Genomic DNA, 23,096 nt, shown 5'->3' on the forward strand with positions numbered 1-23,096 from the left:
GCAGCTCACTTGTGCTGAGAGAAGTACGTGGTCTCAGGTTCCTCCCAGGCTGGAGCACATTTGGCCTGTGGCGTTCTTGCATTGTGTGTTCAAAAGAGCTGCTGCAGCAAGATGAACTCTCCCACTTATTAATGAACAGTTACATCATCTGCCCAAGTAATTTTTGTTTAATTAAAAATTATATACTGGCTTGATGGAGAAGTCACAGTGGGTCTAAACTACAAAGAGGAATCAATGATTGATGAGACAAGGGCCATATTTCTAAGAGTGAGGGAGCAAGAGGATGGTGATAATGAGGGATGTTTTAATACTGAACCTAAATCTTTTAAGAGTGCACTTGATGTTTCTCTACAGTTAAATTTCTTGGTTGAAAGTGAGAGCTGCTGCAGCTCCATGATGCAGCCATTACTGCAGCAGCTGACAGCTCCCAAGGCTCCAGTGAGAAGCATTGCATTGTGTGGGTCCCCCCTTATTCCTGCTGCCCTTCTTAAGTTCTCCCCATCTTCTGCCACTCCCTCATTTTACCTTCACGGGATTCCTCTCAGGTATCCTGGTACACACAGTGCCAGGTACCCTGGTGACTGAAAAGGGTTAAGGAAGATACCCAAGGAAGGAAGGAAATTCTTTTGGCCTTCCTGGCCCCTTATTACAAAGCTGAAAAGAATTTCTTTCAGTCCCTTCATTCCCAGTTCAACAGTTCCAGATATCAGCATCCTCCTTACCTTTAGAGCTTAAAGCATAGCATTAATATCCAATTTATGTAAGCAGGTGATGTTTCTGTCAGGAAGTTCTTTACTGGTTTAAACTTTCATCTCTTAATTTAGGTTGGCAAGACCGTCTGTTTTGTGTTTTCCCCCACATCACCCACAAGTCAGCCTTTTTCGTATCAGGCCTTTGGAAGACATCTTCTAATGCTTTTATTTCCTTGTTATAATTTCATTTTCTTTGATAAGAATAAATGGACTTCTTGCCTTCTGAGCAAGAGAGAAAGATCTGTGAAACCATTCCAAGTCAATTTATAAAGAGGTTTGCTTGCTCAGCTTTTCCACAGTTATGCTTTCTTTATAGGCTGTGCAGGAAGATAGTATGAGAAAATTGCACTTGCTGCCCAGGCAGAGATAGGAGCTTTGTTGGAGCAATTACATGGGTTTTCTTGATAACTCTAATGTCTTTTCTCTCTTTTTCTCCTTTCCCTATAGACTACATACAGTGCAATCTTTTCCAGGGGCAGTACTGTTTGTACACAGTAGATACCCTCCGAGGTAGTTAGTGAGCACCTGGTAAATATAGCCTGTTGATGGGGCAACAATCCCACAAAGAGATCTCATTTTCGGCTATGGCCGTAGGAAATGTCTTACAGCACTGTCCAGAGATGCCTCAGCTATCCAGCCTGGGCACAGGAGATGTACCATACAGCAGCTCTGCACGAAGGTCTGCTGGAAAGCCCAAGGTATTAGTTTGGAATGAGCACTATGTTACCTTCATTTTAGGACCTGACTTACCTAAATGACTATTAGGATAGTTTGCTTAGCATAATGAATGTGTGTTTCTACTCTACACAGAACGAGTTTTCCAACTGATAAGAAGTTTCTTCTCCCTCCTCCCACCCTCTCCAGCTCCAATGAAACTAACAGGACATTCTGCATAAATCGGTTTGCTGCTAGGACTGTGTTAAAACCCTTGAAACACCAAGAGACTGAAATCTTTGTTTTAGTTTAAGTGCAAAGTTCCTGTTGAGGTGCAAAAATCAGAAGCGGTACAGCACCTGTTTTGTCCAAGTTTTTGCCTTGAAATTTTTTCAGCAACCTTGATTATGAATTTTTCTGAATTCAAGTCACCTTTAGAAAATTAAGATTATCTATTTCTCGAGTTGTGACTTGTTTTCATTTAATTCCTCTCAACCCATGAAAGGCCAGCTATGCTGCTAACTGGAAAATAACTAAACATGCATGTTTATAAAGCATTTCACCCTCAATCAAAGTAAATGCCAACCTGCTTAGCACTAGCCAATATTTGCTACTTGCTTTAGTCCTGACTTGAATTTATTTAGCCTAAGAATCCTTAGTCTCAGTACTCAATGTGTTGTATTAGTGGCAGGCAAACCTCACGGCAGAGTCCTGCTTTGATCAGAGGTAGGCATATCTCTTGCTCCTTGGAATTGCTCAGTTCTGCACTAAAAGGAGCCTACTGGGATTGAAACCGTGGCAGGCAAGAGACAACTTATTAGTGAGGGAAGTGTCTGATGTAAAACTACTCCATTCTTTATCCCGATCTTGCTAAACTGCATTTTTACAGCTACCGCTGCAACTCTCTGCTAATGCCTTTGTGAAAGAAAAGCCTAATTACAGGGAAGCACTTTAGCACTTGTCTCCTTTGTATGAAGGAACAGTCTGTCCTCCAAATCCACCTCCTCTAGGGATCAGTAAAAACAATCCTTAATATTAAGAAAAGCTGGGCATCTTGAAGGTTTGATTTGGGGTCTCTTTGCTATGTCTTCCAAAATGAATAATCTCTTTTCTTAGACTTGTGACACCTGCTTCAAAGGCTTAAATGAGCCACTGCCTCCTTACATCACCAGAATCAGCTGGTTAGCAAGCTGCGTATTTTGGTAGTCTTAAGGATGCCGAAGGGTTTTGCTACAAGTTCTTGCTGTATGCAGCCTTCTCCCTTCCCGTAGCAGGAGCTAGAGAAGAAAACTGTGTCCTCTAGACGCCACTCTAAGCGGGACCAGCAGCAGTTTCTGTGCTATCCCTTTCTGCACGTGTCTCCTTGTTTCCCTTGTGCAAACGTGTGGCTTGGCTGCAATACAGGAGCTGCTGTCAGGCAGGAATTGTCTAGCCTCGAGCAGCAGTAAATCAACAAGCAGGCATGTTATTAAGCTGTGCTGAGGTAACGCATCTCCTTAGCCAGCAAGGCAAAGCGAGTCAAAAAGGAGTCCTGGGGCAGATAATTACAGTGATTAATTGATTCTGGCCAAACCGGTTGCTGACAACAGAGCTGTATTGGCTCCTTCTTTCAAATAAAAATAGCACCTTCTAGAACTCACTCTACCAATGACAGAGATAACAAGAGGTGGTTTAAAATTAGCCTTGGTTAGCCCCAAGCTGTTGTAGCTCTGCTGCAAGTTCAGTCACAAAACAGTTCCACCCCAAAGTGCGGAGAGCGTCTGATGAGCGTAAAGAGGTGAAAGCTGTATCTTAGAATTCATTCCCTCTTTCTGTGCTCTGCCTTGGAACTTACCCTCTTTTGCTGCAGCCAGCAAAGAGAAGGAGCCTTCAGACAAATCTGACGTTCAGGAAACCTGGACTTTATCCTTGTCACAGAATTCTGCATGGTCTTGAGTGGTGCTTTTGCATCTCATCTGCAAAATATGTGGGTTAATTATGAGGGAATTCATTCTGTACAGATTGCTTTGAGAATATCCTTTGGGGAAGGTGCTGTCAAAGCACAAAGACTCTTTTGCATCTGTGATTAATCATTAGTTCACACCTAAGCTTTAAAGCAGGGAAAGCTACACATGGAAAAGAAGTCACTGCCATAATTTAAACACTCATTTTCTGATTCAGTGTTTCCCCTAGCTGATCTGTTGTACTATCCCTGCCATCCTGAAAATAGCATTGGCCAAAAAATTTAAGGGAATTATTTCCTTGTTGGAAAACAGCTTTCTGTAGGAACCAGTAGCTCTCAGGAGAACTGTTGATCAAGGAGAATCTGCACAAATCAGAATGAGACTGATGTTCGACCGGGGAAGAGACTGCACTGTGGGAGTTACAGGCCCTGAACTACTGCTCCCACAAGGCACAGACCAACTCAGGCAAATAGAGATTTATGCCAGCTTGGAACACATCAGCTTTTTTGTTTGTTGGTCTATTTGAACTGGAACACTGCGGTTCAGCAAACACTCAGATTTATCCACCTTTTAAAAGTGGATAGAGCGGAATAGGGAAGGAACTCATCTTCATCCCTAGCCTATTTCCAAGTATAAACATGTCCTTGACAAATAAAGAGTTTCACACCCTGCCATCCTGCTATCTCTGCCTTTTTCAAGAGGTCACTGCCTTCAGCAGGAGGTTAGGGTAAACCATGGCTATGGGAACGGTCCTTGTTCCCTGGTTTGTATTTATGTTAGAGACATGCTGGTTCCCACCACCCCACAAGCAGCACCACCCTGACAATTCTGGCACGGACTTCAGTAGCAGGAGCCAGTTAGCCACATTATGACATTTTTCCTCCCAATTACACAAGTACTGTCCTAGTTGGGAAGAAACAAATGGCTGCTTATAATGTTTGTTGCAGAAATAAGCCTGCCTTTACATTATTGTCTTCTTTTCCTTGCCTATTTTCACATTTGTGAAGTAAGAAGAGACAGACATTAAGCACAGTAGAGTTGTGTGACAGATTATTTCATTATCAGAAAGAATGGGAGCATATCTAGTGTTTTGCAGTTTGTTGGTAAAATGTATTTACATTCCAAGATAATGTCCCCATTTACCCTCAGGCCTGAAATACCAGTTTCCTGTGATGGGGTTTCCATAAATGGCCCAAACAGTGATCGTACAGTCCCTCTTTTCTTCTGCTTTCACATTACAAATTCTGCTTTGGGGATTTGTATCCCTCATAACAAAATATTGCTTCAGTGTTAAAAAGTGCTGAACACACAGGAAGTTTGCTGAGTGCAGCAGGAGTGGTAACACATACCTCAACATTCAGAGCTGCCTTTCACAAAGCATGCTCTAAAGGATGAAAATACCTCAAATCAAACGCAAGCTCAGTGGTTAAAACAGCACACAGCCTTTTCCTTAGGCTCGGGAGTCTCACTTGTAACTTTCCATGTGACGTTAATAGGAGAACAACCATGTTACTGATAGAAAGTCCATGCAGTTAATTTAATTCCTCATCCACAAGGCAGAGTAAACAGCAGTTAGTCACTGATGTGATTTGTAGAGAAGTATTTCAAGAAAAAGACTGCATTTTATTAGGCTGAGCAAATATATGAGCTCAACATTACTCCCTGTTCCTCCCTGAGCACAGGGCTCTTTTTCATCAGTTCTATTTGTAGACCAGATACATGCATTTTTCCCCTGGAGTATCAGAAAAAAAGGCCAATTCTGCAATCTAATCCAATAACCAAGGTCTCCAGGGACACAAATCTGTCTGCACAAGGGCAGGATCAAACCTTTGCTAAAAATAGTATAACAATAGTAATAGTAATTATTATAATAAAAGAAAAATGCAAGTTTATGGGTTCTTTCTTGGTCGTTAGAAACCTAACTGAACCTTTGGTTATGTCTGAAACAAACCACCAAATTTGGGTAATCTAAATTGCCCTAAGTACTAAAAACTAAGCACAGCAGCAGAGCATTTTAGAAAAAAAATTCCACATGAGTGGAAAACTGATTATTCAGAAAGTGAATCGCATCATGAGGAGGAAGTGTGGTTTCTAGAGATAGGAAATGGGTAGATGAAGACAAGTTGCTGACCATCAGAAAACACAGTTCTAGTGAAATCTAAAGTCTTGGCAGGCATTCTATGATTTTTTAGATGTTTTGATTTGGAGGACAACTAATTAGCATCAGAATATCATCATTCCATATGTTTGCATGAAACATTTCAATTTTTCTTTTTTATAAGCAGTGGCAGTATTGCATCTTTTTTTTTTTTTTTAAAACACAAATCTAAATTAATCTTTCTCCCCAAACAGACTGTTAGAATGGGAGCAAAGTGAAATTAATGTAGTTAATTTCCTAGGAGACAGAAACCTTCCGTAAAACAGTCCATCCTTAATCCTTAAAAGACAGTAATATATTCCCATTGGTTCTTATCATCACAACTTTTACATATGCACAATCAGTCATGACTGAAGTCTGGAATAATTATTATACAGATGCAACAAACAATTAAGGATGGAGTTTATATCTGTTTAAAAAGTATCTGTGCCTTCTATAAACTTGCCAAAGCAAACTGTGTTAATCTAAACACCAGTTAGTAGGAGCACTTGTCTGTACAGCTGCCCTGAGATACCCATACAGAAATGGAGCCAAAGTACAGCTTGGGAGCCAGAGAACCTCTACAAATCTAATCAAATCAAATTGAGCTTCTTCCTCATGGAAGGTTTTATTTGCCTCTCTCTCTCAGAGCAGCATAGTTCCCAACTTAAATGATTATGGGGCACTTCCATTGTTTCTGCCCAAGTGTACATCTGAGAACACTCTTGTGGAATTGAAACTTTTTGGCAATGCTTTGTCTCAACCATTTTTTTGCCCACTGGGAAATGCCAATTCACAAAACTGAAATTGTTGACAGGGAATGATCCGTTCTGAGAAATGGCTTAAAGGAAGGGAAACAAGAAGTCATGGAAATACCCTGTTACAACAATTCCCAAATGAAGCTCCCCCCGCAAACTTTCCATCTAGAAGTTCAATATAGTAGGAAAGAAATAACAGAAATAAGATGAAGCACCTTAAAAGAACTAAAATTATTTGTATGGACTGAACCAAACTGGGGTTTTTTTGTGAGCCTTTAGGATTTCATGTCATTCACAACAAGACACTCTCTGCCCTACCTGTCTTAACACCTTTCCCTTTTTCTTTCTTTCCTCTCGTCCTCCAAACTTGCCCTAAATTTGGGCTTCTGTCTTTGAGAAGAGACAGTCATAGTACTACCAACACACAAAACAAGCACTGGTTTGCAAATGATTGTTCATGTGACAACCTTTTTGAGGTGGGGAGACTCGACAGACTGGGCTGGCCAAAGCAAGATACTCTTTTTTATTGTGGACGAGAAACCCGAATGCTGAGGTGCTGAGTTTTGCCACATGCTTTTCATTTATCAAAACTGCAGCTCAGATTTAATCACAGGTTTCCAGAGAATGCTTTAGCAGATACACGTATTTCTTCACTAAAACTTACCACACAATAATTGGGGGGGGGGATTCTTTCTCTGTAAGACCCATCCATAGACATTATTTCAGAGTTCATGCCTGTTCTATCACCAGTCCCGTAACACGTCAGCTTTTTAGCTCTGTAGGCCAATGCATGCAAAAATGATGGTGTCTCTGTCTGCCTAAATATGAGTAATTGTCATGGAGATGACACTGGTAAAACTCTTATCAAGAGTTTCACACCCCTCTTAAAAATGCTGATAATTTAATAGTAATGGTATGATTTGCTCATCTCTCTTATTATCTTCCTCTCCTCTCAAAAATGGGACATTTTCAGAAGTGTTGGTTTGAGTCTCTTTAATTACATTTTGTAAGCAAGAATGACTCGTACCAGAATCTTGGAAATACCCCTTCCCAGTCAGCTTTGGAATTCAAGGCCAGCCAGCACCAAGCCTGTTCCACTGAAGCAAGCAGAAATGTTGCTCATAACACAACTGGCAGAAAGCCCTAGAGCTGATGTGAGAGAGAGCAGGATCATGTCACGAAAACATCATAAAATAAAAAAAGTCCAGTCAAATCTTGCCAGTGACAAAATTGTTGAGCATGTTTTTGTGCTTTGTACAGCTCATTCAGTAAGATCTGGAGATACAGATCTTTTTATCTGCATTTAGTTTGCAATCATGAACATCAGTGAGAAAAAGGTTCAACACTATTGTCTAAAGCTACAGCTAATGCAAGTTCAGCACTATTCCACCACACTTCATATAGCCCTGTCATTTTATACTAATCAGAGCTTAGGACATTTATGTAACGCCACATATATATTTTTTTTTAATTGTTTGGAAAGAATAAACCTGCACTTCAGATTTAGGAAAAATACAAAACTGAAAAATAGTGTAATGACCCTGCTTTTGTGTACTCATTAATGGAAGAGGTCACACCAGAAGGTAAGAAGTCAGGATTAGTTGCAAAGCAGTTGGTTATACCCTTTTCATCAGCAGTGAGGGTTTGAATCCAGACCAGCTTGTGATATCACATTTTTTATCGTAGATTTGTTTCACAACTTCTGCTCTATATCTTCAAGACTCACAACCCAAAACTTGTGTAAGTCTTGTTGAAATAATACAACCTCAAAATTGTAACACCCATTTTCATTACTTACTGTTGTTTACATGACAATACCACAGGGGCATTTTTTAAAACTGGGCGTCTACTGCTGAGGCACTTCATAGACACGTTTAGAAATTTCTGTTTAAATGCCCGAGCCTGCAGAGTTAAGCATTTTTAACTTAACACACCATGAGTAAGTGATATCTGGACCTGCTTGAGATTTTGAGAGCACTTACAGCAGAATCTTCATAGGGTGTAGGTCTTGGACAGCAAATGGACATAAAGTGTAGGAGAAAAGAAGCAAGTTTTTTGAAGATGAAAGCAGCATCACGAAATAAATCAGTTCTGTATCAGGGTAGTATTTGTCATGTGTTCTTACCTTCACACCTCTGAATATTCTAAGAAATCTCACTTGTGAACACCCACTCAGAGACAGGCAGAGGTGTCACAATGTGCCTTGATGCTGCATTTCTTTCTGCTGTGTGCTAGAGCTGATAACTCACTCAACCCACAAAATCAATACCGTCATTTCTGTCGATTTCCTCTTGCCTGGCAGAGACATTTGGGCCATAGCACTAGAAACAACTCACAGTTGCAGCTACAAGTCCAGTGCACCAGAAGAAATGCCTCTACAGGCTTCCTCCCCTCTCTTCCAGCTTGTGAGACTTGATCAAAGCTCTCCAACAGTTCAGTCTTGGCAGAAAATACTGCACCAGAACATTTTATAGTGGCCCAATGTTCATACATTATTTGGATTAAAATAAAGTGTTATGAGTTCGTAATCTAAGAACTATAGCAACTTACAAACCCAAACATTGGTAAGAGTGACAATCCTTAGCACATGTGAAACTCCAACCTTTACTCACTGGCAGCGGGGAAATACACTGTATGTTATTGTATACAGCAAATAAATAAGTAAAAACACGATTGCTTGTTTTTTTCAGAGCAGGCAACAGAAAGGGATACAGTAGGTATTACTGTCTGGAGATTCATTGTCAGTCACTGAAAATCCTGATGCAGCTTGCAGAAGACATGAGTGGAAACACTATGAGCTTTCTGTAAAAATGACAGAGTTTAAGCCAGCTAGCCAAATACCCAAATTACCTTAGAGACTGTGTTTTTTAACCTAGCCTTCCTGCAGTTCAACTTAGCCACTGAACCTTTCCCAAGGGAAAAAACCCCAAAACTTTTAAGGAGACACACGTGGCTTCCTAAGTACATGCAGCAGAACAAAGAGAAGGGCCAAGAGGTGGTTCACTGCCTGATCTGACATCATTTAATGGCTCTTGCCACTGCCTTGCAAAAGGCTAGGAGTTAAAGAGAGTCGGGATTTTTTTCTCCTTAATTCTCTGATAATATTTCCCCATATTCTCTTTGTCTATTTTCTGCTTGTTACAAGCCTAAGAGAGCCCAGGTGGCTGTTACATATCCACTTAAGAGGCTCAGGAACAGAATTTCAACCATTAGAGTTTCATATTAAATTTACAGATATAATTTACAACAGAAAACAAAAGTGGTTTTTTCTTCTTTTTCATTTCCTTACACTTTGATTCATTTTTCTCATATCCAGGCTTTGTGCCAGCCCCATTTCATGTACCACCACTTGGCCTCCTCCAGGGCAGAACTCTTCCCAGGGTAAGCAGTTGATGGTAGTAGCTCATCAGCTGCTGAGAGTTACCCGCGAGGTGAAGAGGAGGGCATTGTGGGGGAAAATATGTTTTAGTACAGTTCTTCATCTCGATTTAAAATACATGCCTCTTTTTTCCCACCTTCAAAAAGCACTGATCTGTTTAAAAAGCAGTCAGTGGGCTCTCGGGGTTGAGAGGCCGTACTGGGAAATACCAGGCTACCCTTTTCAGCCCCCCTCTCTGCCTGTGGTTTGGGTGGGGCAAGGTGTTGCAGAGGTGCAACATACCTCTGATCAGTTCTCTCACCTGTAAAACTCACTTGTTTCCCATCATTCTGCATATCAGGAACTGGAGTTCATGAGAACAGGCCAAATTCTGCCCTCCACGGTACTGCTATAAATTCAGAGTAATTTCGTTTGCTTCAGTAGGTTTATTTGCTCTTTGTCCTTGTGAAACAGTGTAAACTACAGTGTTGTGTATTGGCTGTAAGCACGAGAATGGTCTTCTTGTTGCCGTAGTTAGGAACGTTCTCTGTTGCAGCCTAACATGCATTTTAATCCTGGAAGAAATAGAATGTTGGTTTTTCCCCCCCTATATTTAGGGAAGAGGGATTTAATGAACCGCAGGACTGGATATTTTGTAAAGTACATGCACATTCAGCTCTTTTTTCTTGGTTAGGGACATGCCATTGGCATGGAAAAGGCCCAAGTAATTGCTTTTGGAAGAGCGTGGTCTTCAGCAGGAACAGAACAAACTTTCTGCTCAGCTGCCTTTGTTTTGCAGTACTGAAAGTTTGAAGGCTCATTACATGTTTCACCAGAGCCAAAGCTGGTGTCTGTTAGTTGCTCTGCATGGATTAAGTGGTTAACAATGTTTTGAGAATGCTGGGCTAGATAGCTTGTGGGAACACCATCTGTTTCCTTTAACACGTAAACAAGGAAAATTGCTGGTTTGAAATGCAGGGGTTTTTTTTATACTTGGATGACCACAGGCATTCTTAAAAGAGAAGAGGTAAAAGGAAAAATAATCCTCGTGAGGTATAAAGTTCAATGACATTTGTTAGAAAATAAATTCTTGAGTGCCAGACAGGGCTGCTATCCCTGTTCTAGAAGTGGGAAAGGGGGAACATTTCCTTTACAGTCATCTCCTTCCTTCTGAAGTCATCTTCGAAAGTAAACTACCGTCAAAAATAAAACCATAAAAAATTGTTCAACAATGCATTGGGAGGGCTGAGCTTCCCATTCAGAAGCATCAAGTTAATTTAATATATTTATGGGTGAATATCCAAAATCAAAAGTTACTTCTGACTGGGTTTGGTATCTTTCTTTCTTCATCTGCCCAGCTACCCCTCTCTTCCTCATACAGAAGAAGCAGGACAATGCCATGTCCTGATGTCCCATGTGAGGTCATGAGAGTAAGAACAAATGCCCCACATTTGCCTTAGTCAAGTAGTGTGGGCATTCTTTTAACTACTGTAACAAAATGTTTACTCAAGCTTTGGCGACGAGCTGCTTCTGTTCTGAATTGACCAGGAATAAGCAGTCCAGAGGCATATTTAGCTTAATGAAAAGTGTTGGAAGGAAAGAGGAGTGGAGGTACAACAGGAAACATTCTTGTACTCGGTACAGACCAGATTATCATCTGCAGGGGATTTCGTTGTGAAATTGCTCATAACGTGTTGTTACTGGATAATAATCCTCCACACACAAAAATATACCCGAGTCACTGGGAGAAAAAAGCTGTCTTTCATGTTATCAGCAAACCTTGGTTGTCGCTGGGTTTCTTAAAGTCTTATTTTCTGCCTCTCATATAACTCTTTTAAAAGCCTAAAGAGGAGCAGACATAAAAGCATCTGATGCATTTTTATTTGGAAAATAAATGCTACCTTAAGTAGAGTGCACTGCTAAACACAGCCCTGCAGACGTCTCAGGTCTTCTGTCCCACGGTTGCACTTGCAGGCAGACTTCACTCATGAATACCCAGAATCAAGCATTTTGTGCTTTAACCTCTCACTTTCTTTGACAAAAGCTAGACACACCCAGAGCAGGGTTTTGTTTCAACCAAATAAAGGCGTTACCCTGCTTGACCACTGCTTTGGGTCTGGGAAAGCGCAAAAGTGTCTAGATGATACAAAAAGTCCTGCAGTGCTGAGTGAAACTGGCTTCCTTCATGTGGCCCATCTAGCTTTAGTGTAGCTTTTTAGGATTGTATCACAGCATAATAAATAAAACCAGTGGCCTTGTAGTACTGTAAATCTTCCATACAGCGTCTGGTATGTCAGGATTTTTTGAAAAATGGGAAAGGCCTCTAAAGATGAGCTACAAGAGTAACTGCAGTTGCATGAAACTCCTGTATGCAGAGTGGGGGAGACTCTCTCTGCAAGTACTGGGTATGAGCAAGCTTCTCTTCCATGTAAGTTCCAGGCTCCATGGTGTGAGGATATCATCTGCTTTGTGACCAGGGCTTCTTGTTACAAAAGCAAAATACCATGTTTACCTGTAAGAAGAGCAAGTGGGTTTACTTGTGTGTGCTTAGGGACATGGCTTAGTGGTGGACTTGGCAGTGCTGGGTTTATGGTTGGACCAAATGATCTTAAAGGTCTTTTCCAACCTTCTGTGATTCTATGCCTTATTACCTGTGCTGCTTGGATCAACTCTCTTTTTTATATTAGAGGCCTGTGACTTTGCTCATGGAGATTAATTCTCTGAGCAAGAAGGGAGTGGTGGTGTCTTCAGTCCTGAAGGAGTTTACTCATTCAGCTTCTGGTGTAGAACAAAACTGAGCAAGGGGTTATAAAAATTTCACACTGAGCGACCACTATCTGCCTTTTTGGAGTCTGACACAGCCTGAGTCCTGCTTTGTCCATCTAGGCAACAAGCAGCAGGTGAAGCAGAGTCAAACTGCAGCAGCACATCATTCCTCCTGCTTCCAGTGCTGCGTGGGGCCGCTGGCTGCCCACCATGAACACCCTGCTGTTTCTTTTCTCTGGGATGGTCAAGCAGTTTCCCAGCATATTAGCAAGCAGCCTAATGCCACAATGTTCACAGCAGCAGAAGGGCTGGTGGAGATGGGCTCCAGGAAACAGCCCTTTGTTTTTACTGTACATTGTCAGTTCTCCCAGAGGATCCCTTTAAGACACCAAATGACTCATTGAGGCAACTCCATGGTTGTAATTTTGGAGCCCTTGAAAGGAACCTCTGAGTAAACATTGCTTAAAACCAAATATTTCTGTTCTTCATTTGGGTAGAAAGCATTTGACTGGCAGCACACAGCTGGGAAAAGGATGCAAAATATACATTGCAAACTATTCTAGTCTGATCACTAGCCCTCACTGGCAGAAAAAGCATGAAGAAGTGATGTTGATACAAGTTAGAATTTTCTCTGGCAAACAGAATAATCCCAGTATTACATGAGAGTGGCCTGGGAGAAATACTGTCTGGAGTGACCCATTATGGGAAGCTTCCAATTACTTCAGAAAGAACTTCCTTGAAAGTTTTACCTGTAGATACCTTTTGCAATGCAGTAGGTGACTCTGTGGAACAGGAATGGCCTGTCATTAATGTATTTTTTTTAGATTCTTTTTAAAAAAACCTCATATGTACATAAGGCCTATTAGCCTCACACCCAACGGAGCGGGAGTTCTCTCATACGCAGCGCTCTGGAGACTGTATCACTTCCAGTTCCTGTCTTCAGATGCTAATTCAAAGAAAAGCAGTTGCAAAACCCATGGTCTTCCCCGCCTGCCAGGCGTGACTTCCTCCTTCCCCCAAGGCCCATGCAGTCAGGGCAGGGTAATCCAGTGATTATTTCATGGTACAGGGGCAGAGACTACACAGCCAAATCTGGGAAAGTGAAAAGAAGGAAAGCCTGTGTTGTTAACATAGCAGAGAAGAGCTAGGGGGTTGGCATGAGGGACTTTCCCTGAAGACCTCTGTCAAGAAAAACTCACTGTGAAATCTGGCCAGGATGCAAGGATTCCTTTCAGCAAAATCTGCCACAGGATCCTTACTGACCATTTGAGCAAGAAATGCTGTTATGTCTTACATCCAGTTCTAGGGATGGTTAGGTAGCTCTGGTACAAAATTTTCCCCAGCTGAGTACAAAGCCACATCTTATACGAGCCTATGTAATTTGCCATTTTGTGCCTTTGGGTTGCAGTGTTTAAACGTTTTTCTTAGAGCTAAATAGCACCAGCAGAGGTTAGGATGTCAGCATTTCCACTACAAACCCAGCTCTCTTTTGGGGTTAGGTAACATCTCTTTTATACCACACTGCACTGAAATTCTGCTGTGCAGATGCTGTCCAAGACTTAAGGCATTTCTTTTTCACCAAATTTTATTTGTAGTCATTATGATAGTTAATGGTTTACAAAATGTCAAAAAATGTAAATTCTAAGCTTTCTTGTTTTTCAGAGGCTGTGATTGCATGATATACTTCAAGAATGGTTTGACATTTCCCATCTCTTAGAGAAACCAAGCAGAGACAGCATAAATTGAGCATCCTGCTTTGGAAGGCTTAAGCATAGCACTTCTATGTGAAGAATTTCCCTAGCCACAACTCACATTCAGTTCTCCAGGATGCTGTGCTATGAAGCGCAGTAACACAAGGAGTCCTGCTGGAGGTGGGAAATACCTCTACAAGCAAAGGCATAGACTCCCAGAGCCTAAACATAATATTTTAAGCCTCTGACAACGAGTGGGGACACTCACACCTAGCAGGATCAGTGTACACACAGCCCTGATCTCAGCAAGTGGGTGGTGTAGCCATCACCTCATGTCGTCTGTGCTAATGGGAAGTCAGTGGGAAGAAGGGACTGAGCTCTCAGATGGGCTGGAGAATCTGTGCTTGAGAAATAGAAGACAGTGTAGAGCACTAGCAAACAGTCATGTCAGGGCTGGTCTGGAAAGAAAAGGTGGTGCATTTGTAGCTACTAACACTCATTTTAGGGTGTTCAGCTCTCAGAAGGGTATGCAGAGTGGTGTTACTAACATTGCCAATGAAGCATGAACGTTAACAGGAGTGGATTGTTTATACCCTGTGCAGTTACAGGAAGAACATTCTAAGATCCTCAGAGACTTAACATTTCCTCTTTTTCTTTCATCCACAGGTAATAACACCAGTCCGGTCAGGACAAGGTTATGTTTATGAATTCCCTTCCAAACACCAGAAGGATGCCTACGATATCCCCCCCGTTCGCCCTCTCCAAGGGGTAGGTACCAACAAAAGTGCGAACAGGGCACAAAAGGTGATGAATTTCTACCAGACTTTCATGAGCAAGGCAGGTTCTCTCATTTCAGAGAGAAGATATGTTTTAATTAGATGCCATGGCTTATTCACAGATCACAGACGTATTTCAAAGTTTTATTTGATGTTGACTGAGATTTGGCAGCACACCAAAGGCAAAAGTCCCATTTGTTCTCTCTGTTTTGATCAAAGAGTATATCTAAACAGAAGAAACTTGCTGCCTGGGAACATTTTTTTCCCCGTACTTTGTTGTTGCATAGTTGACAGTAATTCACTCAGTAAGGGTAAAATTATCGCCTAGATGAACAGCTGCTATGCAGGGAGTTGTTTTCACCACCTATTGACTGCACCACGAGCTTGAAATATATGTTTGTTCTGGGGGAAACCCTTAGCAGTCAGTCCCCAGGACCACAGACATGTGGAGTGGATGGTTGCAGGACCTGGAACTCACCCAACCTGGATGTAAGGGTGTGATCAGTTCTGGTCACGTGTGCTCCCCTGTTCACCCCAAGAGGTATCTGTAGTAGACTGACCCTGATTTACCTCTCAGGATGGAAGTCAGCTGTGACTTCATTTCTCCAGCCTGCTGTCCACACAATTGCCCAAAGGAGACCTAGCAAAGTGCATTTCCTCCTAACTGTCCAAAATTCTGGGCAAATCCAAGACATTCTCCCATATGAAAAAAACTTGAAGAGCTCTGGTCATGTTCAGACTTTTTGAGAGGAGACACAGAAACTAGGAAAACTCATCTGATAGCAGAGGTTTCCATGAGGTGACTTGTTTCTGTAATCAGTTTATTCTTTCTTCAGATATATGACATTCCCCCCACATCGGTTAAGGGGCCTGCACTTCCAGTTCCCACGGGAGAAGCAAAAGCTTTAGGAGTGTATGACATACCACTTGCCAAAGGGGTAAGTATTACTCTGTTTCCACAAGATCCTGTATTTTCGTGTCTGACCAAAGACATGTTCAAACAAGGGTTCATGTATGATCCTGAAGGAAAAGGAGATTTAGTACTTCAAAGATTTCCTTAGGTTTTTAAACTGTTAAAACTGGTAAAGTGAAGCACTGCATCGAAATTAAGGTTATGAACTATAAACTGGTAATTAGACCTACATTATCTTTGTGGCAGCATGCTGCCTTTTTGGATTTTTCTGCTTATGAGAATTTGCATCAAGATGAGTGATAAAAAGCGAGATATTAAAACTGACTCTCAGTCAAACTCAGGATAGGTAGCTGACTCTTTGAAAGTCAATAGCAGATCTTCCATCCCAGCATTTTATAGGCCATATGGAAGGTGTAAAATATTCTGCTATTCTAGTCAAGGGTTTCATGTTTTCGGTTCTGTGATTCAGGTCTATGCTGCACCTCCATCTGCATGCCAAGATGATACAGCCCTGAGGGAAAACTTGCAGGATTTTTCATCTCCAGTGGTCCACAGTGTAAGACAAGAAGGAGTATATGATATTCCTCCTCCCATCACCAAAGCAACTGGAAAAGAACTTAATAGATTTTCTCCTGAGAGCCTGTTATTGCCAGGTGGAATGCCACAGACACAGAGTGTTTATGACATCCCTGTGAACCATCAAAACCAATTTCTTGGACAGCAAATTGCACCTGAAAAAGATGTTTATGATACCCCGAGAGGAACTGCATTCCCAGGACAACAAACAGGACTCAGTGAAAGTCTCATCGCAGAAGGAAGAGAAGGTGTCTATGATGTTCCCCCACAAGTCCTCCAAGACAATAAAGGCTTACAGGATGTGACTGATGGGATGAATAGGTTGTCTTTCTCCAGCACAGGAAGCACGAGGAGTAACATGTCCACATCTTCAACGACATCAAAAGACTCTTCTCATTCATCATCAACTGCACAGGACAAAAGACTAATCCTTGATCCAGACACTGCTATAGAGAGGCTTTATCACCTCCAGCAGATGGTGGAGACAGCTGTCAATCACCTCACAGCCTTCATTACACCAGACTGGCGGTCCTATGGATATATGGAGAAGCACATCAATGAAATTCACGCTGCTGTGGATAAGGTAGAGCAGTCACTGTTGGAGTACCTCCAGTTTGCCAAAGGATCGGCAGCCAATGCTTCGTGCCTGTCCGAGTTCAGCCTCCTCAACAAAATGAGGAGGGAGGTGCAAAGGCTGGAGGACTCTCACCAGATCCTTACCCAAACCAGTCATGACTTGAACAGCTACAGCTGGTCTTTGAATGTCCTGGCTGTCAACAGAGTGCAGAACAAGTGCGATGACCTGGATCGGTTTGTTATGGTGGCAAGGACAGTCCCGGACGATGCCAAGCAGCTGACCACTACTATCAGTGTCAACGCAGAGCTGCTCTTCAAACAGGCTCTGGCCAGCTCCCGTTTCAAAACCGTACCAGAGAATATAATGAACACTCCTGACTGTGTCTACGACAGTCCTCAGATGCAGCGTCATGGAGAAAAAGCACAGACCCACTGCAGCTCCCTTCCCCTGCTCCTGAGTAAAGGCCAGCACCCTTACAATACCACCAGTGAAGTCTCGGAAAAGAGCTGGATGGATGACTACGATTATGTTCACCTGCAGGTCGGTAAACCCAACACCTTGTTCTGCACAAGGCCATGTAGGAATTGTCTGTGGCTTTTGTAGAAGCTGCTTGTGGGGAAGTAGCAATTGATTGTCGCGCTAATGCATATTTGAGAGTAATTTCACCAGCGTGATTACTTCCTCTCAAACAGGACTGTTGCATATGTGATAGGGATAGCCTTTTGCTCTGCCACACTATCCTTGCATTTTCTGTACTCTTGGTGGTGCACTACCAGTGAGAAAGGCAATACAAAGCAGCCTCTTTCTTGACCTGTAGTTGTCATTTAGGTCAGGAGCAGTTTTGATTTAACACAGTCTCTTACGTTATGCAAAACAGGGTAAAGAAGAATTTGAAAGGCAACAGAAGGAGCTTCTGGAGAAAGAAAATATCATCAAGCAGAGCAAAATGGAGCTAGAGCACCATCAGGTATGTTCTCCCGGGTGTATAATCACCCTGAAATGCAGTGTTCCTCACACGTAAGGAGCACTGGTCAAATAGAGCAGGAGGGGCCCTTGCCTTAGCAGTGCACTAAGGATACAGATAATAAAATGCAAAGAGTTTAAAAACTCTAAAAGCTTACCACGGAAGAGAAGTGAGCTTCTGTGATGTCTCACAGCAGGTCAGTCACAAAGCCAGCTTGAGAACTTGGCTTTCCTGGCCCACCATCCAGGGCCTTAATCACTGGACCGTACTGAATACATGTGCCACCTGCACAGCTCCTCAGTGAACATCAACACCATCAGCTCATATTGTGCTGAACGTCATTTTTAGTGCTAAAAAAGTAGGTCACAAGATCGAGGGCTGTCAATTTTTCCTCATATTAATTCTTCAATATGTTGTTGCCATATCGTATGGCAGAAAATTGTACAAGCAATGAGGAGGTGAGAGTTAAAGGGTTTTCATCTCAAAATCCCACAGAGATGACAGCTTTTTAAAGATTGTGTAGGAGTCATTGGCACTTAAGTTCATCTCTCTCACTTGTGATTTCAGAATACTCCAAATGAGCAACAGCCTGTAAATTCAAGAGTTTGGGTTGTTGGGTTTTTTTAATGCAAATAAAATATTTTAGATGTTTCTCCCTTCTGAACTCCGCATGTTTGGATTTATGGTAATCAAAGCACTTGATCCTTTTTACTTAGCATAAGGTCAACATAGGATACCCAGGGGTGTCCTGAGGCATGAAGTGAAATTGTAATACATAACATCTTACAAGAATACTCGCTGAAGAGAGCTTTTGTTTTTCCTTTCAGATCAATCAGTTTCAACGCCTGGAGCAAGAGATCACAAAGCCAGTAGAGAACGACATCTCCAAATGGAAGCCTCCGCAAGACCTCCAGACCTCCCATGACAGCCGCCTGCTTTTGTTCTACTCCGACCAGTGTGAGACTCACTTCAACTCCCTCCTAAACGCCATTGATGCCTTTTTCAGTTGTGTCAACTCTTCTCAGCCCCCCCGGATCTTTGTGGCACACAGCAAGTTCATCATTCTGAGCGCTCACAAACTTGTGTTCATTGGGGACACGCTCGCGAGGCAAATGATGACTCAGGGCATGTGCAACAAAGTGATGAACTCCAGCAACCAGCTGTGTGAACTGCTGAAGAGCGTTGTTCTGGCCACCAAGGCAGCTGCCTTGAGTTACCCCAGCACTGCAGCCCTGCAGAAGATGGTGGACCGAGTAACAGAGCTCTCTCATCACGCACAGTTGTTCAAACTCTCACTGGTCCAAATGGCATCCATGTGATACCTAGCAGAATCCAATCCGTGAGCAGCAAAGCAGAAGAGCAGACAAACTGGAGCTATTTTTATGTAAATGTTACCATTTTCTAGATATTTTTTATTAAATATTTTAAATACATTCTTATGCATTAGAGAGTCTAATTAAATCAGGGATCTGGGAATATTTTCTGGTTCTGTATTATGTTTCTTATACACATTTAGATTTGTATACACAGCATATATGTATATGTTGCTACCTTCCCTAAAACATCAATTAAGCACCTTAAAAATTATATGTCAGGTGAACAGTGCATATCTTTTGTATATACAGCCTGTTTCCTCAGCATATTTGTTAACTGGATGCTGCACTCTTTTTGTTTCATTCCATCTTGATGCTGGTGCATGGGCTTGGTTGTGAAACCTACTTGTAGCAATCCATGAAGCAAGTGTAATGGTTCTCATAGAACTCCATTCCCTTCTTAGAAATTACTTTCTATAGGTTAATTCTGTGAAGCTCAACTCCTCTCGATGTTACTTTGTTGTGTAAAACATTTGGTCGTTCTGACCAACATAGATGCACAGCTGCAATGAGCAACACATCAATCAAGGCATACAGCATTTGGGAGAAAAGCATTTTTGGGCCATGTAAGAAACAGGACCTTCTAAGGAGGAAGGCAGAATTGTATATATTTAATATCTTTTGGCATTCAGATTTCACTGTTTCTAATAACTGTGCAACATGGGATTTCAAAACCATGGATGGATTCCCAGCAGTGTAATTTCATACATGTTTACTTTGTATGTCCTTGCATTTGCAATTTAATTTTAACAGTCAGGCTTGAAAGCCTTATTGTTTATGGACTCAGAGTTATCCTGAGGGCATCCCAGGATCCATTGGGCTCATCTTTGAGGCTGTGGATGAGCAGTGTTTCAAAATACCAATCCCTTTCAGAAGGATTAACATACAAATTGTACTTTGTATGGAAAGAAAAGAACTTAATTTGAAATAACAGATATTTAAACATCTCTATATCATACACACAATTTAATGAAGAATAGCACTTAATTTTCTAGGATATGTAATTGGGAATTAATTGCATCTGTTGCAATTCTGACTTCCATTCAACTACTGGGCTTTTTTTCTGGAATTCTGTTGTGTAGGTACTGGTCCTTTCTGCACTACACTGTTGTTGCCAAAAATGACATCCTGTTTTAATGGGACCGTTCCATCAATAAGCACACACACTCCCACCTAGTAATTTTCAATGTAGACCCTTAAAAACTGTTAGCAGAGTGTTAGGCTCCTCTAGAAATTTCATGTATGCTGGTCGCTCCAAAACCCGTATCAGCTTATTTGTCATCATTGCCTTCTGTGAACCCCCTAAAAATAAGTCACAGAACACCATTTGCCTGTGGTCCCCAGCCTAAAAGCTGTGCTTCAAAGAGAGCAGTAGCTCAGGAAAATTCCAGGTGATTCTGGCATTTTTAAAGCAGAAACACTACTGTCCTTATTAATTCAAGGTGGTCCCACATGAATGTGTTCAGAGCATTTGCCAGATCTCTGGTAACTACATGGTTGTGAGATCAGTAGCACCTGGAAAACAGGCACTTCTGCCTAACTCCTGACTTTCCCATTTTGTAGCCAAACGTGCCTTATTAAAATGGATTTTTTGTCTTAGGTAACAGAACTGTTTCAGCAGTGTATGAAATCCTGCAGCCTTAATGTATTGTCTTAGAGCGAAGACCGCTGTTCGCTACCATAACATTCCAGAGTGCAGAACATTCCTGGAAGGTCAGTGGAAGCCAGCACAACCCCAGCTGGCTCAGGATGGGCTCCAAGGCTCGGCCTGGTGTAACATTCTGAAAGGGCAGTTATGATTTTGTAACCTATAACCAGTTGCCAAAAAAGCAATCTACGTGAACCTGTTTTGTACTGTTGTTGTTTGGGATTCTTTTGCATTTCCTTTTTTCACTGTATATTCTTAGAAAGTGAAAATGTGTTTCTAAGTGTAGTGGTTATGTTGATAGTTCGTGGTTTCCAAAGGAGAACCTTTATTGCAACCCTGTATTACAGTTTGTTATCTTGTAGAGAATCATTTTGAAACAATTAAAATTACTAGCTTTTTTTATATAAAAAAGGCAACTTGGTCTAATTTTTTCTTGTTTTCAGAGTCTTCTAAGCATATTAAAGGGCAATTTTGCTGCTTGCTAATACAATCAAAGCCATTCTAAGATGAGGAATTAACTTTCCATCTTTTCACTGGTCAGTGCTTATAGTGTGAAATGAGAACTTGGGGGTTTAAGAGGAAGGGACAGACAGTTTCCCTGCCTGTCCAGAAGCAGCAGGTGAAGCATTTATCCAACTCAGCTACACAAGCTAACAAGTCCAAAATACAACTATCAGAGCCTACAGTACACTGAACCACAGTCCTGCCCCATTCCTTGTGTGTATTCCTGCTGTTTAAGTTGCATCCTGAACCACCTCATCCTAGCACCGACAATGGTCCTTCAGGTGAGAGTGGGGCAGTTCCTCTCAACAGGATCCCACAGTAAGGTGGGGTTGCAGGGCACAGATGTGCCTTCCACCCTTTCTGGCCTGCTCTCCCTCTGCAGCACTTACTGGTGAAGCCATGATCCACACAGGAACTAGAAAAGCAATTTGGCTCAGTGCAGGTACCTTTCCCTGCAGCCCAGTGATAACAGTACCCCTCTTCTACCGCATGCCAGGTTGAGCATTATGTGGGTGTGAGTTCCATCTGAAGCAACCCAATGGCTTTAAGGATCAAAAAGTCTTTCCCAAAAGTTACTTTCACATTTCACTGCTGCCAAGGCACTAACTGCCCAATCTCCTGTCAAACACCCAGCAGTGCAGGGAGGAGAGAGAGAAAGCCCAGGGCTGGCACTGTCCTTGCACCAGTTTTTGGCTGCTAATGAAAGACATTTCTGCCATGAAGCCTAAGAGCAATGAAAACCTTGGGAGCAAAGTGCTTGGTTTGGCTCACCACGTCCTTTGCAAGGGGACAGCTGGGGATGCAGGGCTCCTTCCAGAGAGTGCTCCATTTTGCTCCCCTGCTAAATTTAAAAAGGTCAACAACAGAGAAGGGACTGGACAAACAAAATAGTTCAGAATAGAAACCAGAGACTCTTTTTTCCCCTCCCTGAGCCACAATGTCCCCATGCAGTTGTCAAGAAACTGCTGTTGTTTGGCAACCAAGTTGATGGCCAATGTGAAATGACTGTCTCCTGTCCAGTGTGGAAAAAACTCTGCCTCAGGCTAGTGGCAAATGCAGAACACACATGGCTCTTTACTCCATACATTAAGTAATTATTATTCCATGTTAATTAGAAAAATGCTTCCTTCCTCTTCCAGAATGATGAGCAAGGGAGAAAGAGGCAAAAGCCATCCTTGAAATGAGCAGATTTTAGAGAAGTTACCAATTCCTAATGACACAGGACATAATTCATACTTCACAACCCCCTGCTGCTACCTCTGCCATTTCTTGCAAACCAGGGTTGTGCAGCTCCTGCCTTTTCCATAGCCATGCACCGCTGCAGCCTTGGCAGATCCGCTGCCTGCTCTTCCAGCACAGGCAACATGGGTGAAGGACACCCACTTCCCACACCATTGCCTGATGCCAGAGTACACCCCAGCATCTTCACATCCTCCGTAACTTCTAGGTCCTGGAGCTTTTGGCACTCTCTGACATGAACATCTGCGCCGTGTTTCAGAAGTGTCCCCCCACACCTATCATCAGCTCTTCAGAGTGTTGTCACACCAGTGACACCTTCCCTCTGCCTACAAGCCAAGCATCTGTAGCTTTTCAGATCCAAATCCAGCTTTTCCTTATTGAACCTCCACTTCCAGGCTGCCTGCTCTACCTTAACATGCCTCAATCTCAACCTAAAGGCTTTAGAAGCTCATGGGATTTTCTCCAAA

The 23,096-nt window shown here is 42.2% G+C and overlaps 1 protein-coding gene and 1 long non-coding RNA gene across 3 annotated transcripts in view; one reads left to right on the forward strand and one right to left on the reverse strand.

Annotated features, from left to right (window-relative positions):
- NEDD9 (neural precursor cell expressed, developmentally down-regulated 9) overlaps positions 1–20,744 on the forward strand; it is a 72,684-nt gene extending 51,940 nt beyond the window's left edge. For both annotated transcript variants that reach the window (XM_032115483.1, XM_032115494.1), the window contains 5 exons: positions 14,726–14,827; positions 15,672–15,773; positions 16,218–17,441; positions 17,779–17,868; positions 18,693–20,744. In XM_032115483.1, the coding sequence (XP_031971374.1) occupies positions 14,726–14,827; positions 15,672–15,773; positions 16,218–17,441; positions 17,779–17,868; positions 18,693–19,184 (2,010 nt within the window). In that variant the 3' untranslated portion in view covers positions 19,185–20,744. The remainder of the gene's footprint in view (positions 1–14,725; positions 14,828–15,671; positions 15,774–16,217; positions 17,442–17,778; positions 17,869–18,692) is intronic.
- Positions 1–23,096, reverse strand: part of LOC116447001 — a 47,991-nt gene that overhangs the window by 16,619 nt on the left and 8,276 nt on the right. The window contains exons 2-3 of the long non-coding RNA XR_004241467.1: positions 9,925–13,460; positions 3,241–3,361 (exon numbers count right to left, since the gene is read on the reverse strand). This is a non-coding gene — a long non-coding RNA (uncharacterized LOC116447001). The remainder of the gene's footprint in view (positions 1–3,240; positions 3,362–9,924; positions 13,461–23,096) is intronic.

This window comes from Corvus moneduloides, chromosome 1, assembly GCF_009650955.1.
Source record: "Corvus moneduloides isolate bCorMon1 chromosome 1, bCorMon1.pri, whole genome shotgun sequence".
In the NCBI taxonomy this organism is placed as follows: domain Eukaryota; kingdom Metazoa; phylum Chordata; class Aves; order Passeriformes; family Corvidae; genus Corvus; species Corvus moneduloides.